General features: G+C 39.7%; 1 protein-coding gene across 18 annotated transcripts in view; it reads left to right on the top strand.

The window, feature by feature from the left end:
• The window catches only part of LOC123512666 (transient receptor potential-gamma protein-like), a 352,382-nt gene that overhangs the window by 188,362 nt on the left and 141,581 nt on the right, over positions 1-22,439 (top strand). For 15 of the 18 annotated variants that reach the window (XM_045269141.1, XM_045269142.1, XM_045269150.1 and 12 more), the window contains exon 3: positions 9,216-9,346. In XM_045269141.1, the coding sequence (XP_045125076.1) occupies positions 9,216-9,346 (131 nt within the window). Of the gene's footprint in view, positions 1-853; positions 1,101-9,215; positions 9,347-22,439 lie in introns of those variants that run through there. The other 3 variants (XM_045269156.1, XM_045269159.1, XM_045269154.1) reach the window with 2 other exon arrangements.

The raw sequence follows: 22,439 nt of genomic DNA on the forward strand, positions 1-22,439 counted from the left end.
AAATGGTTAGTAGGATTTCTATACGTGGAAAGTGACGATAGGTTAAGGAATACTGAAGAAAAAAGGATGAAATAAAGAAAAAAATTGAACGGAAGGACATGAAAATTATTGGTGTCTTCATAGAAAACGTGAATTTTTAAGGGGTGACTTTAGAAAATAGACAAAAAAATTAAAGAAAACGAAAAAAAAAAATGACGATAAATTGAGAAAAAAAAATGAGACAAAGAATGAAAAATGGACAAATTGAACGTAAAGATATGAAAACTATTGGTATTGTCATAGAAAACGTGATTTTTTTTAATGAGTGACTTTAGAAAATAGACCAAAAAACAAGAAATAGAAAAAAAACGAAAAAAATGACGATTAATTCAGAAAAACTGGAAAAGGAAGAAAAATAGAAAAAAATTAACGTAAAGGTATGAAAAAAAGAGGTCATTCCTTCATAGAAAACGTAATATCGGTCAATTTATCATAGAAAACGTGAATTTTTAATGGGTGACTTAAGAAAATTGAAGAGAAAGGGAAATATGATAAAGATGGGAAGGACGAATCAGAACTATATAAAAATGAAATAAATGTTGTTAAAAGCGACGAATGGTGGAAACACAGAAAACGGAATAAAAATAGGAAGGAAAAAGGGAAAGAATAAAAAGAAAGTGGGAAAAAAGCCTTCAAAAACAGAAAACGGAAAAAACAGGAAAAACGGGAAAATTTTAAAGAAAACGGGAAAAAAAAGGTGGAAACACAGAAAACGGAATAAAGAGGAAAGAAAAACGGGAAACAATTAACAATACACTAAAGAAAACGGGAAAAAAAGGTTGAAAGATAGAAAACGGAATAGATAAAGAAAGAAAACGGGAAAAAAAAAGGTTGAAGGATAGAAAACGGAAGAGATAAAGAAAGAAAACGGGAAAAAAAAGGTTGAAGGATAGAAAACGGAAGAGATAAAGAAAGAAAACGGGAATTAGTTGATGATAAGAGGCTGGATGAGAAAGAGGGCAACCGTGGCGTGGTCAAGGAGATTCAAAATGGCGCGGGAGGAACAGCTGGATCCACTCGAGAGTCTGGTGGAGGTGGTGGTGAAGCCCGTGCTGACCCAAGTGAGTGCTGACCTGCTGACCTGCTGACCTGCTGACCTGCTGACTTGATGATTTGCTGACCTGCTGACCTCCTGACTTCATCTCTCACTTGTCGCTTTTCATCTCTCAACTCTCATTCTGACCTGCTGACCTGCTGACCTGCTGACCTGCTGACCTGCTGACCTGATGACTTGCTGACCAGCTGACTTCATCTCTCACATCTAACTTTTAACCTCTCACTTCTCAACTCTCACTTCTGACCTCTGACCTCTGACCTGCTGAACTGCTGACCTGCTGACCTGCTGACCTGATGACTTGCTGAACCTCTGACCTGCTGACATGCTGACCTGCTGACTTCATCTCTCACTTCTCATTTTTCACCTCTTACCTCTCACCTGCTGACCTGCTGACCTGCTGACCTGCTGACCTGCTGACTTGATGATTTGCTGACCTCCTGACCTCCTGACTTCATCTATCACTTGGCGCTTTTCACCTCTCAACTCTCATTCTGACTGCTGACCTGCTGACCTGCTGACCTGCTGACCTCCCTGCTGACCTACTGACTTGCTGACCTGCTGACTTCATCTATCACTTCTCATTTTTCACCTCTCACTTCTCAACTCTCACTTCTGACCTACTGACCTGCTGACCTGCTGACCTGCTGACCTGCTGACTTCTGACCTGCTGACTTGCTGACCTGCTGACCTACTGACTTGCTGACCTGCTGACTTCATCTCTCACTTCTTATTTTTCACCTCTCACCTTTGACCTGCTGACCTGCTGACCTGCTGACCTGCTGACCTGACCTCTGACCTCATCTCTTTATTTTTCTTTATTTTCTTTTTTTTCTTTATTTTTGTGGCTGTCATTGCTTTGGTTGTTCTCTCTCTCTCTCTCTCTCTCTCTCTCTCTCTCTCTCTCTCTCTCTCTCTCTCTCTCTCTCTCTCTCTCTCTCTCTCTCTCTCTCTCTCTCTCTCTCTCTCTCTCTCTCCCTGTGGACCATTTTAAGACAACAAGCATCGTGACCTCTCCCTCCCCTCCCCTCTCCCCTTCTCCCCCTCTCCCCGTGACCTGACCTCCTCCCCATGAAAAGATGACCTGAGATGACCTAACCCTTTGTTTCCCTCGACGGTTTTATGAGTGTTTATCAGACAGTTATGGTGGTGGTGGTGGTGGTGGTGGTGGTTGTGTCTGTCTGTTTGTCTCTGTCTGTCTGTCTCTCTCTCTCTCTCTCTCTCTCTCTCTCTCTCTCTCTCTCTCTTTCATCCTTCCTTCCTTCCTTCCTTCCTTCCCTCTCTACTTTCTCCTCTCCTTCCTTCCTTCCTTCTTTCCTTCCTTCCTTCCTTCCTTCCTTCCTTCCTTCCTTCCTTCCTTCCTTCCTTCCTTCCTTCCTTCCTTCCTTCCTTCCTTCTTTCCCAACAAACAAAATTAACTTGAAATTACTGCTTGGCTTCACTCCTTTCTTCTTCCTCCTCCTCCTCCTCCTCCTCCTCCTCCTCCTCCTCCTCCTCCTCCTCCTGATCGCTCACACGCCTGGTTAGTTTCTGATTACCTTGTTTTTCTCCCGTTTGTTCCCCTTCTTCTTCTTCTTCTTCTTCTTCTTCTTCTTCTTCTTCTTCTTCTTCTTCTTCTTCTTCTGTTGTTGTTGTTTTTTTTTGCCTTTCCAGTTCTTTTTTCTATCTTGTTCTCTTCTTCGTGTTCTTGTTCCTTCTTCTTCTTCCTCTTTCTTCTTCTTCTTCTTCTTCTTCTTCTTCTTTTTCTTTTCCTCTTCTTCTTCTTCTTTTTCTTCTTCTTCTACTACTACTACTACTACTACTACTACTACTACTACTACTACTACAACCACCACTACCTCCTTCTCCTCTTCCTCCTCCTCCTTCTCCTCCTGCTCTTCCTCCTCCTCCTCCTCCTCCTCCTCCTCCTCCTCCTCCTCCTCCTCTCCACTTTTATAACCTTAAATTTCTTCAATACATCCATCTTCCGTATTACGTTCCTCCTCCTCCTCCTCCTCCTCTTCTTCTTCTTCTTCTTCCTCCTCCATCTCCTCCTCCTCCTCCTCCTCTTCTTCTTCTTCTTCTCTTATATATCGCTCTCTTCCTTCAACGCATACATCTTCCTCTTTACGTTTCTTCCTCCTCTTCCTCCTCCCTCCTCCTCCTCCTCCTCCTCCTCCTCCTCCTCCGTGTTTTCTCTCTCGCCTTACTCACAAATCTCTTCCCGCCAGAAATTTGAATATGGGCCAAAGAAAATGGGAATATGTAGACCGTTTTCTATGATTTGATCCGTTTTCTTCCTTGATTTATTTTTTCGAAGGAGTTTTGGGGTGTTGTTGTTTTTGTTTTGTTTTGTTTTGTTTTGTTTATTTGTTTCATTTTTCCGTCTCTTCCTTTTATTTCTATTTTCTTTCTTTCGTCATTTATTGATTTATCCATCCATATATCTTGCTATCAATGCAAACACAAAGGAATACAAAGGAAAGCCAAACAGCAGCACACCTCTTGGTCCTTTCGAGGCTGTTTGGTAACTACTTCTAACTAGCTACAGAGACAGGACAGTACAGGAGAAGGCCCCTCCCACCCACCACTCCACCAGCTTTCGCTGGCATGGAAAATAGCTTGGAAAAGTACCATGCAGTATGGAAAAACTGACATGGAATTTTCACAGGAAAGGATGAAAGGAGATTTTATTATTCACCCTACGGTGAACTCTACATATGTATCTGGAAAGAAAGTAAACACTAACAACAGTATCGTGTTTAATCATTGGGGCAAGAAGAGAGCTTGTTGGGGTTATTCTTTAAATATTTGTCAATTTTGTTTTGAATGATGCAATGGAAGTACTGTTTACTATTTCTGAAGGAAGCTTATTCCAAATGTTAACAATTCTATTAAAGAAAAAGTGCTTTGCCTCGTGGGTTTTGAAGCGTTTTGGTGTAATTTTAAATCCATTATTCCTTGTTATGGTGGAATGATCAATAGTAAAATATTTATTGACATCAAGGTTGTTGTATCCCTGAAAATTTTGAAAACTTCGATTAGGTCTCCTCTTATCCTGCGCTTTGTTAAGCTGAATAAATTTAATGCTTCCAGTCGTTCCTCATACGGCTTGTTTCTCAATCTCGGAATCATCTTGGTCACTCTACGCTGGATCCTTTCCAGTTTTTCAATGTCTTTTCTGTAATATGGTGACCAGAACTGCACACAGTATTCAAGCTGAGGACGCACCAATGAGTTATATAAAGTAAGGATAACTTTTTCTGATTTAAATTCAAAGGTTCTTCCAATGAACCCAACTAATTTATTTGCATTCTTTACTGCTTCTGTGCAGTGTTTGCTCGGCTTGAGATCTTTAGACACCACAACACCAAGATCTTTTTCATTCTCAGCACTTGCCAGAGGTACATTACTCATTACGTATTTTGCTTGTACATTGTTACTTCCAATGTGTAGGACTTTACACTTTTCTATATTGAATTTCATTTGCCATTTTTCTGCCCAGCGTGTCAGTTTATTTAAGTCACACTGTAGTTCTTGCCATTGTGACGTTGATGTAACTTTGCTCATTATTTTGGTGTCGTCCGCGAATTTGCTTATTTTACAATTGACTCCTTCATCAATATCATTTATGTATGTTGTGAATGTATTGGTCCCAATACACAGCCTTCAGGAACACCACTGTTTGCCTTCTGCCACTCCCACGCTTTTCCCTTCATAAAAACACCTTGCTTTCTGTCAGACACCCATTGTACTCTCTCTCTCTCTCTCTCTCTCTCTCTCTCTCTCTCTCTCTCTCTCTCTCTCTCTCTCTCTCTCTCTCTCTCTCTCTCTCTCTCTCTCTCTCTCTCTCTCTCTCTCTCTCTCTCTCTCTCTCTCTCTCTCTCTCTCTCTCTCGTGTTGCTTATGTTACTTTTCCATTCTTTATCATTCTATTTGCCATTCTACTCCTTCCTTCCTTCCTCCTCCTCCTCCTCCTCCTCCTCCTCCTCCTCCTCCTCCTCCTCCTCCTCCTCCTCCTCCTCCTCCTCCTTTCTTTTAATATCTCTAAGGAATTTCAGATACTCTAAAAACAACAACAACAACAACAACAACAACAACAACAACAACAAAAATAAAGATAGTTTTCTTTTTTTCTTTTTTTCTTTTCTTTTTCTTTTTCTTTTATTTCCAACATGCGTTAGAGATAATTTGGGTGAGGGGGATGGCAGGGTGGTAAGAGGAGGGTAGAGGGTGGGAGGAAACCTTCTTGTTCTCTCTCTCTCTCTCTCTCTCTCTCTCTCTCTCTCTCTCTCTCTCTCTCTCTCTCTCTCTCTCTCTCTCTCTCTCTCTCTGTTGGACTTTCTTTATATTCCTTTGTGTTTTTTTCTTCCTCCTCCTCCTCCTCCTCCTCCTCCTCCTCCACCTCCTCCACTTCTTCTTCTTCTTCTTCTTCTTCTTCTTCTTCTTCTTCTTCTTCTTCTTCTTCTTCTTCTTCTTCTTCTTCTTCTTCTTCTTCTTCTTCCTTATCCTCTTTCTCTTTCTCTGTCTTCTTCCTTTTCCTCCTCTTCCTTACTGTCCTCCTCCTCCTCCTCCTCCTCCTCCTCTTCAGCCTCATCATCATAATCATCGTCATCATCATACTTATCTTCCTCCTCCTCCTCCTCCTCCTCCTCCTCCTCCTCCTCCTCCTCCTCTCAATTACACGTGGAGGAAAGACAGATTGGTTCTCTATGTGGAGGAAGAGAGAGAGAGAGAGAGAGAGAGAGAGAGAGAGAGATCTTAGAACCTCTTATTAAGATTGTAGTGTCTCTCTCTCTCTCTCTCTCTCTCTCTCTCTCTCTCTCTCTCTCTCTCTCTCTCTCTCTCTCTCTCTCTCTCTCTCTCTCTCTCTCTCTCTCTCTCTCTCGCTGTCCACTTTAGTTCTTCTGTCGAGATGTCACGGTGGAGGAGGTATTTTATATGGTAAGGAGGAGGAGGAGGAGGAGGAGGAGGACGAGGACAGGAGGAGGAGGAGGAGGAGGAGGAGGAGGAGGAGGAGGTGGAGGAGGAGTAGGGAAATTTTTCTTCAGAATGCATGGATGGAATATTTTCTCTCTCTCTCTCTCTCTCTCTCTCTCTCTCTCTCTCTCTCTCTCTCTCTCTCTCTCTCTCTCTCTCTCTCTCTCTCTCTCTCTCTCGATTTTCCACGATTTTAATTCGCATTTTTGCATGACAGAGAGAGAGAGAGAGAGAGAGAGAAGAAGAGAGAAGAAGAGAGAGAAGTAAAACTGGAAAAGCTGCGTTAGTCCACTTGTTTCTCTCTTTTTTTTTTTTTTTTTTTTTTTTATTTAAACAAAACTTAATACAAAGGAACATGTACCCAAAGGCGCACTGTCGTGTGCTACCTATTCTAAGGGTACTACAATCTATTTCTCTACAATATTTACAGGACTTAAAAATAGATAATATACAAGATGGTCAGCATGTAAATGGAGCACTATTCGTTTCACTTCACTAGCACTATTCACGCACTGCACTACACTGAGTGTCACGTCACAAAGAGTGTCAGAGGAGTTGGCAGTGTCTGTCTCCACTTATGTGCCATCAGTTTGACACTGTGTGTGTTCATCTCCTGGACGTGAGGCACCGCGGCCGTGAACAAGTTCCACATCCTGGAGACGCGTCCTGCGAAGGTGCGTTGATGCTGACACCCGTGGGATCGCGGCACCTCTACGGCGTCACCACCATTGAGCACCGTTCTCGTGCTCCGTGCGGTGACTCTTAGAGGATGACGCAGCCCTGCCAGATGTGGCACTCTTTGCACCTGTGCCTTATGGAACACTACGATCGCCGCCACGTCTCTGCGGTGTTCCAGTGAATCAAGGGGACGCTCAGGCTCTGGGTGAGGTGGTAGTGCAGCATCTACTAGCCGTATGGCGCGGCGTTGGATGCTGTCCAGTCTCCTTCTGTGTGTGGCGGCACAGGACATCCAGGAGAGAGCTGCGTATTCAAGGTGGGGCCGCACCTGTGCCTTGTACAGCAGCAGTCTCCCTTCCTGTCGAGGAAACTGGCGATCCTTCTGAGAGCGGAGATCCTGTGAGAGGCTTTCTTGGCAATGGTTTTGACATGCCTGTCAAACCTCAGCCCTCGATCCACCTCCACTCCAAGTATCTTGACGTCATCTTGGAGTGGGAGAGCAGCAACGCCAAAGACAACTTTCCTGCCATTGCTGCCATGGCGGCTGGGGACCGAGAGACAACCATTGCTTGTGTCTTCTCTCTCTCTCTCTCTCTCTCTCTCTCTCTCTCTCTCTCTCTCTCTCTCTCTCTCTCTCTCTCTCTCTCTCTCTCTCTCTCTCTCTGAGGGGATTACAGTGCCATACAGAAGCTTTGTTGAGATAGACGGAGAACATTCATCTCTCTCTCTCTCTCTCTCTCTCTCTCTCTCTCTCTCTCTCTCTCTCTCTCTCTCTCTCTCTCTCTCTCTCTCTCTCTCTCTCTCTCTCTCTCTCTCTCTCTCTCTCTCTCTCTCTCTCTCTCTCTCTCTCTCTCTCTCTCTCTCTCTCTCTCTCTCTCTCTCTCTCTCGGTCATTTCCCTCTCGTCTCTCTCGTGACACTCAAAGCTTTCTCTCTCTCTCTCTCTCTCTCTCTCTCTCTCTCTCTCTCTCTCTCTCTCTCTCTCTCTCTCTGACTCAGTTTTTTAAGGACCAAAAAATCTGCTGCTGTTTTTTTTTCCTCTTTTTGTTGTTGTTATCTTGTTTATTCCTCTGCCCTATTCTTGTCTTCCTTCCTTCCTTCCTTCCTTCCTTCCTTCCTTCCTTCCTTCCTTCCTTCCTAAATCTTTCTCTCTCTTCTATTTCTTATCTCTTCCTTCGTCAGGTATGTTTGTCCCTACCACCACTACCACCACCATCACCACCACTACACCACTACCACTACCACTACCACCACTACCACTATCAACCATTTGTCTATCTATAAACACCTACCTCCCTCACCATGACAATTTTCCAAGACCTTTTTATCAAGACAGTTGCTCCTTTTAGTCAACCAGAAACCATGCCAGTGTATAACCAGGGCCATCGAAACGCCCTCAAAACCATGAGTATCTTCAACTAGAGCCTTTGGATGGTGAGAGAGAGAGAGAGCAAAGCGTTTAGAAGGACAGGACTAACTAACTCTCAATGTGGAAATCGATGTTGTAAGATAAATAGAAGATAGGATTTGTGGCCTTGTGTGTTTATTGAGTGTATTAAATTATCTGGTTTATGTAGTGAGTGAGTGAGAGAGAGAGAGAGAGGTACGGAATTCTATCTTCCACGACAGCAAAATCACAGCACTACACCACTAACAGAGCACTCACAGAAAATCATTACTATCTTATTCTCTCCCACAGCGTCTTACCTCCCACCACAGCAAACACACAGTAAACACACAGAGCCACAGCACAAACAAGCCTTTCTCCTATTGTTCTCACCTCCACAGCACTCACAAAATACCAAAACAAACATTGCTATCTACCTCTACCTCTCCACAGCATCTAACCTCCACCACAGCACTGCCACAGCACCACAGCACAAACACAGCAATTTTTCATTCATATATATCCCAAACAACACTCACAGAAAATCATTACTATCTTTCAATCCCTTCCCACAGCATCTAACCACCACCACAGCACTGCCACAGCACCACAGCACAAACACAGCAATTTTTCATTCATATATATCCCAAACAACACTCACAGAAAATCATTACTATCTTTCAAACCCTTCCCACAGCATCTAACCACCACCACAGCACTGCCACAGCACCACAGCACAAACACAGCAATTTTTCATTCATATATATCCCAAACAACACTCACAGAAAATCATTGCTATCTTTCAATCCCTTCCCACAGCATCTAACCACCACCACAGCACTGGCACAGCACCACAGCACAAACACAGCAATTTTTCATTCATATATATCCCACACAGCACTCAAAGAACTTTATTACTATCATTCAATCCCTCTCCACAGCATCTAACCACCACCACAGCACTGCCACAGCACCACAGGCAATTTTCATTCATATATATCCCAAACAACACTCAAAGAAAATCAGTACTATCTTTCAAACCCTTCCCACAGCATCTAACCACCACCACAGCACTAACACAGCCTCTCCTTTCCCGCAGAGTCACTGTATTCACGGCATGGGGGAGGATGACAGCCACAACCGCCCCTACCAAGAGATGGGTCAGCTTTCTATTGAGGAGAAGAAATACTTGCTGTCAGTGGAGAGGGGAGATGTGGCAGGTGTACGAAGGTAAGGTGATAATTCATTGTTTACCTGTTTGAGTGATACCTTACCTGTTTGTCTCTTTTACCGGTATTTATATTACCTGTTTGTGTCTTTTACCGGTATTTATATTACCTGTTTGTCTCTTTTACCGGTATTTTTGGGGCTGAAACCTCTATTTTTTCTTTTCTTTTCTTCTTTTTTGGTTTATTGTCTGTAATCTTTTTTTTTATTTTCCATTTTGTGAGTATTTTTTTCTTTTCCTCTTTCTTCTCTCTTTGATTTTCTTAACCTCTTTACCTGTTTGATTAATTAGTTCCCTGTTTACCTGTTCACCTGCATTTTTCTCTCTTTCCTTCCTTTTATTCTCTCTAATCTGTATTTCTCTTTTTACATTTTACTATCATTTATTTTTCTTCCTCTCGTCTTTTCTTCCCATCTTTCTAACCCTTTCAGAACTGAGACGCATTTTCTACCTTGATTTCTTGGCTGCGATTAGACGATATTTTTTTTTATGGAGGTCAGAATTCCTTGATGACTTAACCCCTTCAGTACTGGGACACATCTTTACCTCGAGATTTGTGTACCATTAGACCATTTTATCGACATTAGGAAGGGTCTATGGAGGTCAGAGGATTAATGGCCAGCCTTCACTATTATAACCCCCCCATATAAGTGAAGGTGTATAACATGGTTGTGGGGGGGGTTTAAGATGGAGGTTTTAAGACCATTGATAATATTTGGTGCTTCTTCTAAATACTTCTCTTGTTGTCTCTTTTGTCTACCTGTGTGTGTGTGTGTGTGTGTGTGTGTGTGTGTGTGTGTGTGTGTGTGTGTGTGTGTGTGTGTGTGTGTGTGTGTGTGTGTGTGTGTGTGTGTGTGTGTGTGTGTGTTCTTTATTTTTTTCTTATTTTTTGTTATTCTTGTTGTTCTTGTTTCTCTTTTCTTTTCTTCTCCTTCTCTTTCTCCTTCATCTCTTATCGTCCTCCTCCTCCTCCTTCTTTTCTTCTTCTTTTCTTCTTCTTCTTTCTTCTTCTTCTCCTTCTTCTTTTCTTCTTCTTCTTCTCGTCCTCCTCCTCCTCTTCCTCCTCCTCTTCTTCTTTTCTTCTTCTTCTTCTTGTGTTTATCTATTCTTCATCTATTTCTCTCCTTATTTACTTCTTACCTTAAGGCTAATTTGATTTACTTTCTCTCTCTCTCTCTCTCTCTCTCTCTCTCTCTCTCTCTCTCTCTCTCTCTCTCTCTCTCTCTCTCTCTCTCTCTCTCTCTCTTAGTGGAGTAAATAGGAAAATTAAAGTAAAACAAAAAAGTGAGATTTTTTTGATAGAGTGAATGAAGAAAAGAAAGAAAAGAAAGAAAGTGAGAATTTTTAAGAATGAATGAGGAAGAAAGAAAAAAGAGAAAAAAATCAGTGACATTTTTTTTATATAGAATTAATGGGAAAGGAAAGAAAAAAATAAAGAAACTATTTTTTTTTTAGTAGAGTGAATGAAAAAAGAAGGAAAAACAAGACAAGTGAGATTTTTTTTCCAGTGAAATAAATGAAAAAAGGAAATTAAGAACTATTTCCTCATAAAATTTCTTCATAATCATTTTTTTTTTTTTTTTTTTTCCTTTTCATAACAATAATTTCTCTTTTTCTTCTTATTTTTCCTTTTCAAGTCAACACTATTTTCCTTTTCACTCATGTTCTTATTTTTCCTTTTTGTTTTTTTTCTTATTTTTTCCCTTTTTCTTTTCTGTTTCCTCATATTTCCTCTTCATTATAATAAATTTCAACTTTTCTTTTTTTTCCCTTTTCAAAACAATATTTTCCTTTTCACTCATTTCATTTTTCCTCTTTACTCACTTTTTTATATTTTTTCCTTTTTCTTTTCTGTTTCCTCTTATTTCCTCTTCATAAAAATAATTTCACCTTTCTTTCTCTGTTTTCCCTTTTCAAATCAACAATATTTTCCTTTTCACTCACTTTCCTATTTTTCTTCTCGCTCCTCTTCTTATTTTCCTCTTTCCTTTATTGTTTCCTCACATTTCCTCTTCATAATATCACCTTCCTTTCTCTTTTTTTCCCTTTTCAAATCAGCAACATTTTCCTTTCCCCCAAACACTTTTCTTCTGTATTTCCTTCATAACAAATAATTTAACCCTTCCCTTCCTTTTTTTATCATCTAATTAAACAGTTTCCTCTTACTTTATCTTCCCTATTTTTTCCCTTTTTACTCCGCTAAGTTTGGGAGGCCAGGTGTTAAATTCTCATGGGGCTTAATTGACAAGACAGGTAAATGGGCGTGTGCGTGTGTGCGTGCGTAGTAGTGTGTGTGTGTGTGTAATAGCCTTATAAAGTTAGCTGTGTGTGTCTCCTGTTCGTGTCCTTACCTGTAATCAGCGTAAGGCCAAGGTGGGATTCACGCCTCACCTGTGTTTTGGTGTTAATTAGTGTGAGCAGGTGTGATGTGTGGTGATTGGATGGCGTGCATTGTGTGGGCTCTCTCGGTTCGTATTCTGGTTACCGTGGCTCTGTTGCATCATTTCATTTATTTTCTTTTTTTTATTTTCATCTTTTTATACATCAATTGGGTAGAATAATTGTGGACTTAATAAAACACAGACTTAATTTAACCCAATCTAATTTATACTTGATTTTATTTCGTCTCAAACTAACGTGATCTAACCTAACCCAGCTAAACTTGATCTAACCTAATCAAACTTAACCTGACCCAGTCCAGCCTAACTTAACCTAACCTAACCTAACCTAATCTAACCTAACCCAACCAAACTTTACCTAACCAATCCTAACCTAACCTAACCTAACCAAACTTAACCTAACCTAACCTAACCTAACCTAACCTAACCTAACCAAACCTAACCTAACCTAACCTAACCTAACCTAACCAACCTGGCCTAACCTAACCTAACCTAACCTAACCAAACCTAATCTAACCTGACCAAACTTAACCTAACCTAACCTAACCTAACATAATCAAACTTAACCTAACTCAGTCCAGCCTAACTTAACCTAACCTAACCTAACCTAACCTAACCAAACCAAACTAACCTAACCTAACCTAACCTAACCCAACCAAACTTAACCTAACCTAACATAACGTAAATTTTCTGAACAATTATTGGTCGCTTGTTCAGAATAGATTTAAAAGTTAATTATAAGAAACATTAACTTTTTTATGTATTTATTTATCTTTTTTTCTGTTCACCGTGGCTTCGTTTTAACATTTCACTTTCACGCTTCTTTTATTTCCGAACATTTTTTGGATCAGTTGTTGATCAGAATAAATTGAAACGTGATTATAAGAAACATTTTCCTTTTTTTTCCTATAATTTTCAGAACATTTATCCATCATTTGTAGTTCAAAATTAATGAACCTAAACGCAATAAAAAAAAACATCTCCTTTTTCTTTTCTTTTTCTTTTTTTTTCCTTTTCATCCTCGCTTCATTTCCGCATTTCATTTTCTCGCTTTGTGTAATTTCCAAACATTTACTCATCAGCTGTTGGTCAAAATAAATATAAATGCAATTATTAAAAACCTCTCCTTTTCTTTTATTTTTCTGGTTCATCGTGGCATTATTTCAGCATTTCACTTTCTCACTACTACAATTTTCCAAACATTTACTCATCATCTGTTGTTTGAAGTAAATGTTTGCGTAATTGTGAATAAATTAATGGCCGCCGTGGTGCAGTGGAACCATGCGTGCTTTGGGGTCCGAGGGGTCTCCAAGCGCACGGGTTCGAATCCTGTCCACGGTCCGAGTGTAGGTTGGGCTTCCTCACTGGGGCAACGGTTTCCTAGCGGGTGGGCTTTGAGATAGGAGGTACCACAAAACGTACCCCCTTTAGCCCAGAAATTCCCGTGAAAAGCCCACATGGTATAAATAAAATAAAAAAATATCTTGTGGGGGGGGGAGAGCAGGAAATGAAACATGGGAATAGATGGAGATGGAGAGGAAAGCGTGGAGAGAAACAGTGGAGGAAGAGGAGGAGGAGGAGCAGGAGGAGGAGGAGGAGTTGGTTGAGAAGGAGGAAGAAAATTATGTCACTTTTTCTTCAATTTTCCAAACATTGACTCATCAGCTGTCGGTCAGAATAATTGTACCAAAACGTAATTATAAGAAACATTTCCCTTTTTTTCGTTTTGTTGTTGTTGTTGTTGTTGTTGTTGTTGTTGTTGTTGTTGTTCATCGTAGCTTCGTTCAGTTTCATCATTTCACTTTCTCACAGCTACAAATTTCCAAGCATTTACTAATCAGCTGTTCCTCATAATGTACCTAAGGATAATTAAAAAAATATATATATCACTTTCTTTTTTCTGGTTCACCGTGGCTTCGTTTCATCATTTCACTTTCACAGCAACAATTTTCCAAGCATTTCACTTTCACAGCAACAATTTTCCAAGCATTTCACTTTCACAGCAACAATTTTCCAAGCATTTCACTTTCACAGCAACAATTTTTCATCATTTCACTTTCACAGCAACAATTTTCCAAGCATTTCACTTTCACAGCAACAATTTTTCATCATTTCACTTTCACAGCAACAATTTTCCAAGCATTTCATTTTTCATCATTTCACTTTCTCACAGCAACAATTTTCCATCATTTCACTTTCACAGCAACAATTTTCCATCATTTCACTTTCACAGCAACAATTTTCCAAGCATTTCACTTTCACAGCAACAATTTTCCAAGCATTTCACTTTCACAGCAACAATTTTCCAAGCATTTCACTTTCACAGCAACAATTTTCCATCATTTCACTTTCACAGCAACAATTTTCCAAGCATTTCACTTTCACAGCAACAATTTTCACAAGCATTTCACTTTCACAGCAACAATTTTCCAAGCATTTCACTTTCACAGCAACAATTTTCCAAGCATTTCACTTTCACAGCAACAATTTTCCAAGCATTTCACTTTCACAGCAACAATTTTCCAAGCATTTCACTTTCACAGCAACAATTTTCCAAGCATTTCACTTTCACAGCAACAATTTTCCAAGCATTTCACTTTCACAGCAACAATTTTCCATCATTTCACTTTCACAGCAACAATTTTCCAAACATTTCATCTTCACAGCAACAATTTTCCAAGCATTTCACTTTCACAGCAACAATTTTCCAAGCATTTCACTTTCACAGCAACAATTTTCCAAACATTTCATTTTCACAGCAACAATTTTCCAAGCATTTCACTTTCACAGCAACAATTTTCCATCATTTCACTTTCACAGCAACAATTTTCCAAACATTTCATTTTCACAGCAACAATTTTCCAAGCATTTCACTTTCACAGCAACAATTTTTCAAGCATTTCATTTTCACAGCAACAATTTTCCAAGCATTTCACTTTCACAGCAACAATTTTCCAAGCATTTCACTTTCACAGCAACAATTTTCCAAACATTTCACTTTCACAGCAACAATTTTCCAAGCATTTCACTTTCACAGCAACAATTTTCCAAGCATTTCACTTTCACAGCAACAATTTTCCATCATTTCACTTTCACAGCAACAATTTTCCAAACATTTCATTTTCACAGCAACAATTTTCCAAGCATTTCACTTTCACAGCAACAATTTTCCATCATTTCACTTTCACAGCAACAATTTTCCAAACATTTCATTTTCACAGCAACAATTTTCCAAGCATTTCACTTTCACAGCAAGAATTTTCCAAGCATTTCACTTTCACAGCAACAATTTTTCAAGCATTTCACTTTCACAGCAACAATTTTCCAAACATTTCACTTTCACAGCAACAATTTTTCATCATTTCACTTTCACAGCAACAATTTTTCATCATTTCACTTTCACAGCAACAATTTTCCAAGCATTTCACTTTCACAGCAACAATTTTTCAAGCATTTCATTTTCACAGCAACAATTTTCCAAACATTTCACTTTCTCACAGCAACAATTTTCCAAGCATTTCACTTTCACAGCAACAATTTTTCATGATTTCACTTCCTAACAGCAACAATTTTCCAAGCATTTCACTTTCACAGCAACAATTTTCCAAACATTTCACTTTCACAGCAACAATTTTTCATCATTTCACTTTCACAGCAACAATTTTCCAAACATTTTCTCATCAGGTGTTGGTCAGAATGAAAATAAAAGTAATTGAAAGAACTATTTGAGTTGACCTTCCTCTTTGTGTGTGTGTGTGTGTGTGTGTGTGTGTGTGTGTGTGTGTGTGTGTGTGTGTGTGTGTGTGTGTGTGTGTGTGTGGTTCATTTTCTTTATTAATTGTTGTTGTTGTTGTTGTTTTAGGTTATAATGACTATTTCTTTACTGTTTGGTTTTTTGTCACTGTATTTCGTGCATATTTAACTGTTAACATGTCCTTTTTTCACAATCATTCATCACTTTCCCCTTTTCTTTTCACTTGTCTTTGTAAATTTCAGTCAATATTTCTTTACCATTTCATTTTTCTCATTGTGTTTCGTGCATCACTCCTTACGTGTCGGCTCTTTTCACAATCATTCGTCACTTTTTACACTGTTTCCTACTTTCCCTCTCCGTTCCATTAGCGTAAAAAAAAAAACTATTCCATTTCTATTCGCCGATTTTTTTTTTTTTTTTCCCGCGAGTGGCAGCGAGTGAAGTGAATTTTCCTTCTACTTACAGTTTATATTTTTTCCCTTTTTTATTTTAGTTCTGAAAGCAAAATAATATTACGTTCCCATTCAGTCAGTCAGTCAGTCAGTCAGTCAGGCAGGCAGGCAGGCAGGCAGGCAGGCAGGCAGGCAGGCAGGCAGGCAGGCAGGCAGGCAGGCAGGCAGGCAGGCAGGAGAGAGAGAGAGAGAGAGAGAGAGAGAGAGAGAGAGAGAGAGAGAGAGAGAGAGAGTTATGAGCGCGACCTTTTGGTTACGTGAGGTAATTGTACTCTCTCTCTCTCTCTCTCTCTCTCTCTCTCTCTCTCTCTCTCTCTCGTGCTCTCTAAACTTATTTGCATGATATTCAGAGCAAGTTTGGTTCTCTCTCTCTCTCTCTCTCTCTCTCTCTCTCTCTCTCTCTCTCTCTCTCTCTCTCTCTCTCTCTCTCTCTCTCTCTCTCTCTCTGACATCTTTCTCCCATTATATTTTGTCACCTTTCCTCTTCTTTTCTTCTTTTCAATTTCCTCCTCCTCCTCCTCCTCCTCCTCCTCCTCCTCCTCCTCCTCCTCCTCCTCCTCCTCCTCCACTTCAATTCCTCCTCCTCTTCTCTCTCTTCACTCCTCTTCACATCTTTTCAATCTTTTCTCTCCTTCTGCTTCAGTCTCTTGTCATCTCTCTCTCTCTCTCTCTCTCTCTCTCTCTCTCTCTCTCTCTCTCTCTCTCTCTCAAACCAATCGAGAGAGAGAGAGAGAGAGAGAGAGAGAGAGTTTGATTGAAAAATTAAGTTATCGACGCTACCCATAATATTGGCGTAGAAAACGGAGGACCTGGAAGAAAACGGGAAACAGAAAACGGGAAGCAGGTTGGCTCTGATAATGAAAACGGGGAACGATATAGAAAGAATTGATTATATATATGTGATCTGTTTTTTATGTCTTTTATGTTCATTTCTCTCTCTCTCTCTCTCTCTCTCTCTCTCTCTCTCTCTCTCTCTCTCTCTCTCTCTCTCTCTCTCTCTCTCAAAACTCATTACAAACTACTATTATTGTTTATTATACGCTGTCTGTGTGTGTGTGTGTGTGTGTGTGTGTGTGTGTGTGTGTGTGTGTGTGTGTGTGTGTGTGTGTGTCTTTTTTGTCTATTTTTCATCTTTTTCTATTTCTCTCTTTTCCTTAAATAATTTCCGTTTTCTTTTTCAATTCATCGTTTTCTTTTCTTTTTTTCTTTTTTTTTCTGTTAAATATTTTCTTTCTTTCTTTCTTTCTTTCTTTCGTTTATTTATTTATTTTTTTTCACTTCAGACAGTTTTCCAGAATTTTCCTTTCTCTCTTTTCTTTATTCATCCTTTTATCTCTCTCTCTCTCTCTCTCTCTCTCTCTCTCTCTCTCTCTCTCTCTCTCTCTCTCTCTCTCTCTCTCTCTCTCTCTCTCTCTCTCTCCAATGATACCAGGTCAACCTTCTTATTTTTTTCTCTTTTTTCCTTTCTTTTCTTTTTCTCGATATTTTTTTCCTTCAAACTGGGCAAAGTATTTTATTTTCACCTTCCTCAATTCAACTTTTGGAATATATGAATGAGGGGAAAAAGAGATGAATATTTTTCCCCTTTTTTTTCCCCTCTCTTACATTTTTCATTCCTTACCCTCTTCCCCTCCCCTCTCTTCCCCTCCCCTCTCGTTCCTCCTCTTTCTCCTCTTTCTCCTCTTCTCCCCTCTTCCCCCTCTTCCCCCTTCCCCTTCTCTCCTATCCTTAAGAGCATCCCAAGGTACATGAATCAATACACACACACACACACACACACACACACACACACACACACAGAGAGAGAGAGAGAGAGAGAGAGAGAGAGAGAGAGAGAGAGAGAGAGACTTAGACAAACATACGTACACATATTCCACACACACACACACACACACACACACACACACACACACACACACCTGTCTCTAATTAATTCTGCACACCTGTATGGCAAATCACAACAGGTGTGGACGTGTTGCTCCAGTGGCTGCTTCAGGTGTGGCATTATTGCAGAGAGAGAGAGAGAGAGAGAGAGAGAGAGAGAGAGAGAGAGAGAGAGAGAGGAGTCTAATGGAAGTTTGTGAGGTGAACAGCTTCCTGGAACTCTCTCTCTCTCTCTCTCTCTCTCTCTCTCTCTCTCTCTCTCTCTCTCTCTCTCTCTCTCGAATAAATGCTACAAGACTATATAAGGAGATTTTTCACACAGGCATTTAAAATCTGTTGGCTCGCCTCCAGAGAGAGAGAGAGAGAGAGAGAGAGAGAGAGAGAGAGAGAGAGAGAGAGAGAGAGAGAGAGAGAGGAAAGATGGAACGACAGGAAAAAATAGAAGAGAAAGCGGAAAGAATAGTTTTGTACCTTACGATGACAAGGAGGAGGAGGAGGAGGAGGAGGAGGAGGAGGAGGAGGAGGAGGAGGAGGAGGACAAGAAGAAGAGAAAGAGGAAGAGACAGGTTTTGGAGGAGGATATGGAGAAGGAGAGAGAGAGAGAGAGAGAGAGAGAGAGAGAGAGAGGAAGCGTGTTGAAGTGTGGTGTGATTGGCTGGCTGGCTGAGAGGCGAGCGCTGATTGGTTGCCTGAGTGATGACGTAAGATGAAGACGCGCTGTGATTGGTCGAGACGATTGAAGGGAGCAGGAATGGACAAAGCGGATTAGAGAGAGAGAGAGAGAGAGAGAGAGAGAGAGATTAGTTCTTTAATTATATCACGCGAAACAACAAGAAATAATTAATTAAGAGATTGGTAAGATTAGAAAAGTGATTGGAAAAGAAAACGGAGACTGGAAGAAAGATTAGGTGAATGATTAGGACCAGTTAGGTTAGGTTAGGTTAGGTTAGGTTAGGTTAAATAATGAAAACTTAGTAGAAAATGATTAGGGGCAACATTTGAAGGATTAGGAAGAAAAGATTAGGTTTAGGAACATACAGGTTAGATTAGGTTAGGTTAGGTTAGGTTAAATAATGAAAACTTAGTAGAAAATGATTAGGGGCAACATTTGAAGGATTAGGAAGAAAAGATTAGGTGGAAGATTAGGAACATACAGGTTAGATTAGGTTAGGTTAGGAACAGTTAATGAAAACTTAGTAAAAAATTATTAGGGGCAACATTTGAATGATTAGGAAGAAAAGATTAGGTGGAAGATTAGGAACATACAGGTTAGATTAGGTGAAGGATTAGGTAAAGTTACGTTAGGTTAGGTTAGGTTATAATGAAAACTTAGAAGTAAAAAAGGATTAGAGGCAATATTTGAAGGATTAGGAAGAAAAGATTAGGTGAAGGATTAGGAACAGTTAGGTTAAGTTAAGCTAGGTACTGTAAACTTAGAAGGATTAGAAAAGGTCTAGGAAGGATTAGGAAGGAAAGATTGGGAACTGTTATCTTAGTGAAGGTAGATATTATAAACTTATGACGATTGGAAAATGATTAGGAACAAGATAGGAAAGATTAGGGGAAGGATTAGGAGTGATGAGACTAGGTTACGTTAGATTAGGATTAGCTAGTTACTGAACACTTAGGATTAGGTTTGGTTAGGTTAGGTTAAACTAGGTACTGACAATTTAGGAGGATTGGAAAAGGATTAGGGCAAATGTAAATAGGATAAAAGGTTTGTGAGAGATTAGGAAAGATTAGGTTAAGTTAGGTCAAGTCTAGTTAAGCTAATTACGGAAATTTTAGGGGGATTAGAAAAGGATTAGGAACAACATAAGAAGGATTAGAAAGAAAGATTAGGAACTGTTAGATTAGCTTAAGTTAGGTTAAGCTTATTACTGAAAACTTAGGGGGATTAGAAAAGGATTAGGAACAATATAAGAAGGATTAGGAAGGAAGATTAAGTGAAAGATTAGGTTAGATTAGGTTAAGTTAGATTAGGTACCTGAATGCTTATAATTAGAAAAAAAAGATTAGGAAAGGAGATAAGGAGGATAAGAGGGAAAGATTAGGTGAAAGATTAGGTTAGGCTGGATTAGGTTAGGTTAGGTTAAGTTAGATTAGGTACCTGAATACTTACAATTAACAAAAAAAGATTAGGAAAGGAGATAAGGAGGATAAGAGGGAAAGATTAGGTGAAAGATTAGGTTAGGCTGGATTAGGTAATGAAAGATAGCTTGAGGAAGAAATATTGGAGAAGAGACAATGAAAAAGATTAGCCATTTTCATTTAGAGAGATTAACACACCGAGAGGGAATTATTGGTAAAAGTAATATTAAAGTAAGGAAAATATTGAGTGAGGAAGATGAAAAAGTAAGGAAAAGTAAGGAAAATATTGAGGGTTGAAGATGAAAAGTAAGATTAATTTCACTTACAGAGATTGAAATTTACAAGAAAATATTAGTTAGAGAAAGAGAGAGAGAGAGATTACTGTCAGGAGAGGATTAAAGGAAGGGGAGAGAGAGAGAGAGAGAGAGAGAGAGAGAGAGAGAGAGAGAGAGAGAGAGAGAGAGAGAGAGAGAGAGAGAGAGAGAGAGAGAGATTCAAATTGGACAGCTTCACGTGACACAGAAGCTTAGAATCTGAAAGGAGTAATTGGGGTGTCAGAGATTATGGAAACAAAAAAGAATCACGCAGAGAGAAAAATGAAAAGTTGATAACATTTTAAAACTCCCTACATGGTATCACAAAGTTAGGTTAAGTGGGGTTAGATTCCTTATATAGCAAGGTTTAGTTAATAGCGAAAGGTAACAAAAAAATTAAAAGGTTCACATTATTTCACATGGTTAGGTTAAGTGGGGTTAGATTCCTTATATAGCAAGGTTTAGTTAACAGCCAAACGTAAAAAAGAAAATTAAAAGGTTCACATTATTTCACTTGGTTAGGTTAATGAGTTCAGATTCTTTATATAGCAAGGTTAATGGCTAAAGGCTTCACATTATTTCACTTTATTAGGTTAAGGGGGGTTAGATTCCTTATATAGCAAGGTTTAGTTAACAGCCAAAGGTAACAAAAAATTTAAAAGGTTCACATTATTTCACTTGGTTAGGTTAATGAGTTCAGATTCTTTATATAGGAAGGTTAATGGCTAAAGGCTTCACATTATTTCACTTTATTAGGTTAAGTGGGGTTAGATTCCTTATATAGCAAGGTTTAGTTAACAGCCAAAGGTAACAAAAAAAATAAAAGGTTCACATTATTTCACTTGGTTAGGTTAATGAGTTCAGATTCTTTATATAGCAAGATTAATGGCAAAGGGTAACAGACATATAACTCCCCACATGATATCACTTGATTAGGTGAAGTGGGGTTAAACTCTTTATATGGAAAGGTTAATTAATGGCCGCCTTGGTACAGTCACAAAATTAAAAGGTTCACATTAAAGCACAAGATTAAGTTACATGAGATCAGATTCTTTACATAGGAAGATTAATGGCCAAGGATAACAACAGTTTTAAAATTTTCACTCTGCTGTCAGTTTCTTAAGCAGTATTAGATCAAATTACTGGATAACAGAGGGTAAATGTCTTGTAACCTCCCTCTTAGATAAGCTCAAGTCACAGGAAGGAGGAAATAGAGAAATAGAGAAGCAGGGAGGGAGTTCCAGAGATGGCCAGAGAAAGGGATAAATGATTGAGAGTACTGGTTAACTCTTGTATTAGAAAGTTGGACAGACAGAATAAGGATGAGAGGAAGAAGAAAATGTACTACAGTGAAGCCGCATGCAGTTAACAAGATCAGTAGAACAGTTAGCATGAAAATAGCGATAAAAGATAGAAAGAGATGCAACATTCCGGCGAAGAGAGTCAGTCAGAGGAGGGGAGTTGATGAGACGAAAAGCCTTTGATTCCACCCTATCTACACGAACGGTATAAGTGGAATTCTCCCCATACATGTGAAGTGTACTCCATATATGGGTGGTGGAGGCCCCTGTACAGAATTGGCAGTTGTAAGAAGAGGGTGAGACAAACTGGCGAGAGGCAACGCAAATCAGGTTACGTTAGGCCAGGTCAAAGAGAATGAGTGGGAAAGTATTAGGGGGTTAAGATGAGAGAGAGAGAGAGAGAGAGAGAGAGAGAGAGAGAGAGAGAGAGAGAGAGAGAGAGAGAGAGAATTAGATTTTTATCCTCGCACCAAAAGAAAATTAAAATGCACACCAGAGAGAGAGAGAGAGAGAGAGAGAGAGAGAGAGAGAGAGAGAGAGAGAGAGAGAGAGAGAGAGAGAGAGTCATGAGGGCGAGGATCAAAGACAGTGAGATTACGGAAGGAAAGGAGAGAAAACACAATTTTTAAAACCGAGATTTCTTTCCAGAGAGAGAGAGAGAGAGAGAGAGAGAGAGAGAGAGAGAGAGGCAATTCCGGTTCATTAAGATAGAGCAATTTAAGAGAGAGAGAGAGAGAGAGAGAGAGAGAGAGAGAGAGAGAGAGAGAGAGAGAGAGAGAGAGAGAGAGAGAGAGAGAGAGGAGGAGGAAAGGAGAGAAAGAATTTAGAATTTCATGGCGGCAGAAATAGAATAAATATAATGAGTAAAAGACAAAAGAATTTATAATGTGACGGGAAATT

This window comes from Portunus trituberculatus, chromosome 34 (assembly GCF_017591435.1).
Source record: "Portunus trituberculatus isolate SZX2019 chromosome 34, ASM1759143v1, whole genome shotgun sequence".
Classification (NCBI taxonomy): domain Eukaryota; kingdom Metazoa; phylum Arthropoda; class Malacostraca; order Decapoda; family Portunidae; genus Portunus; species Portunus trituberculatus.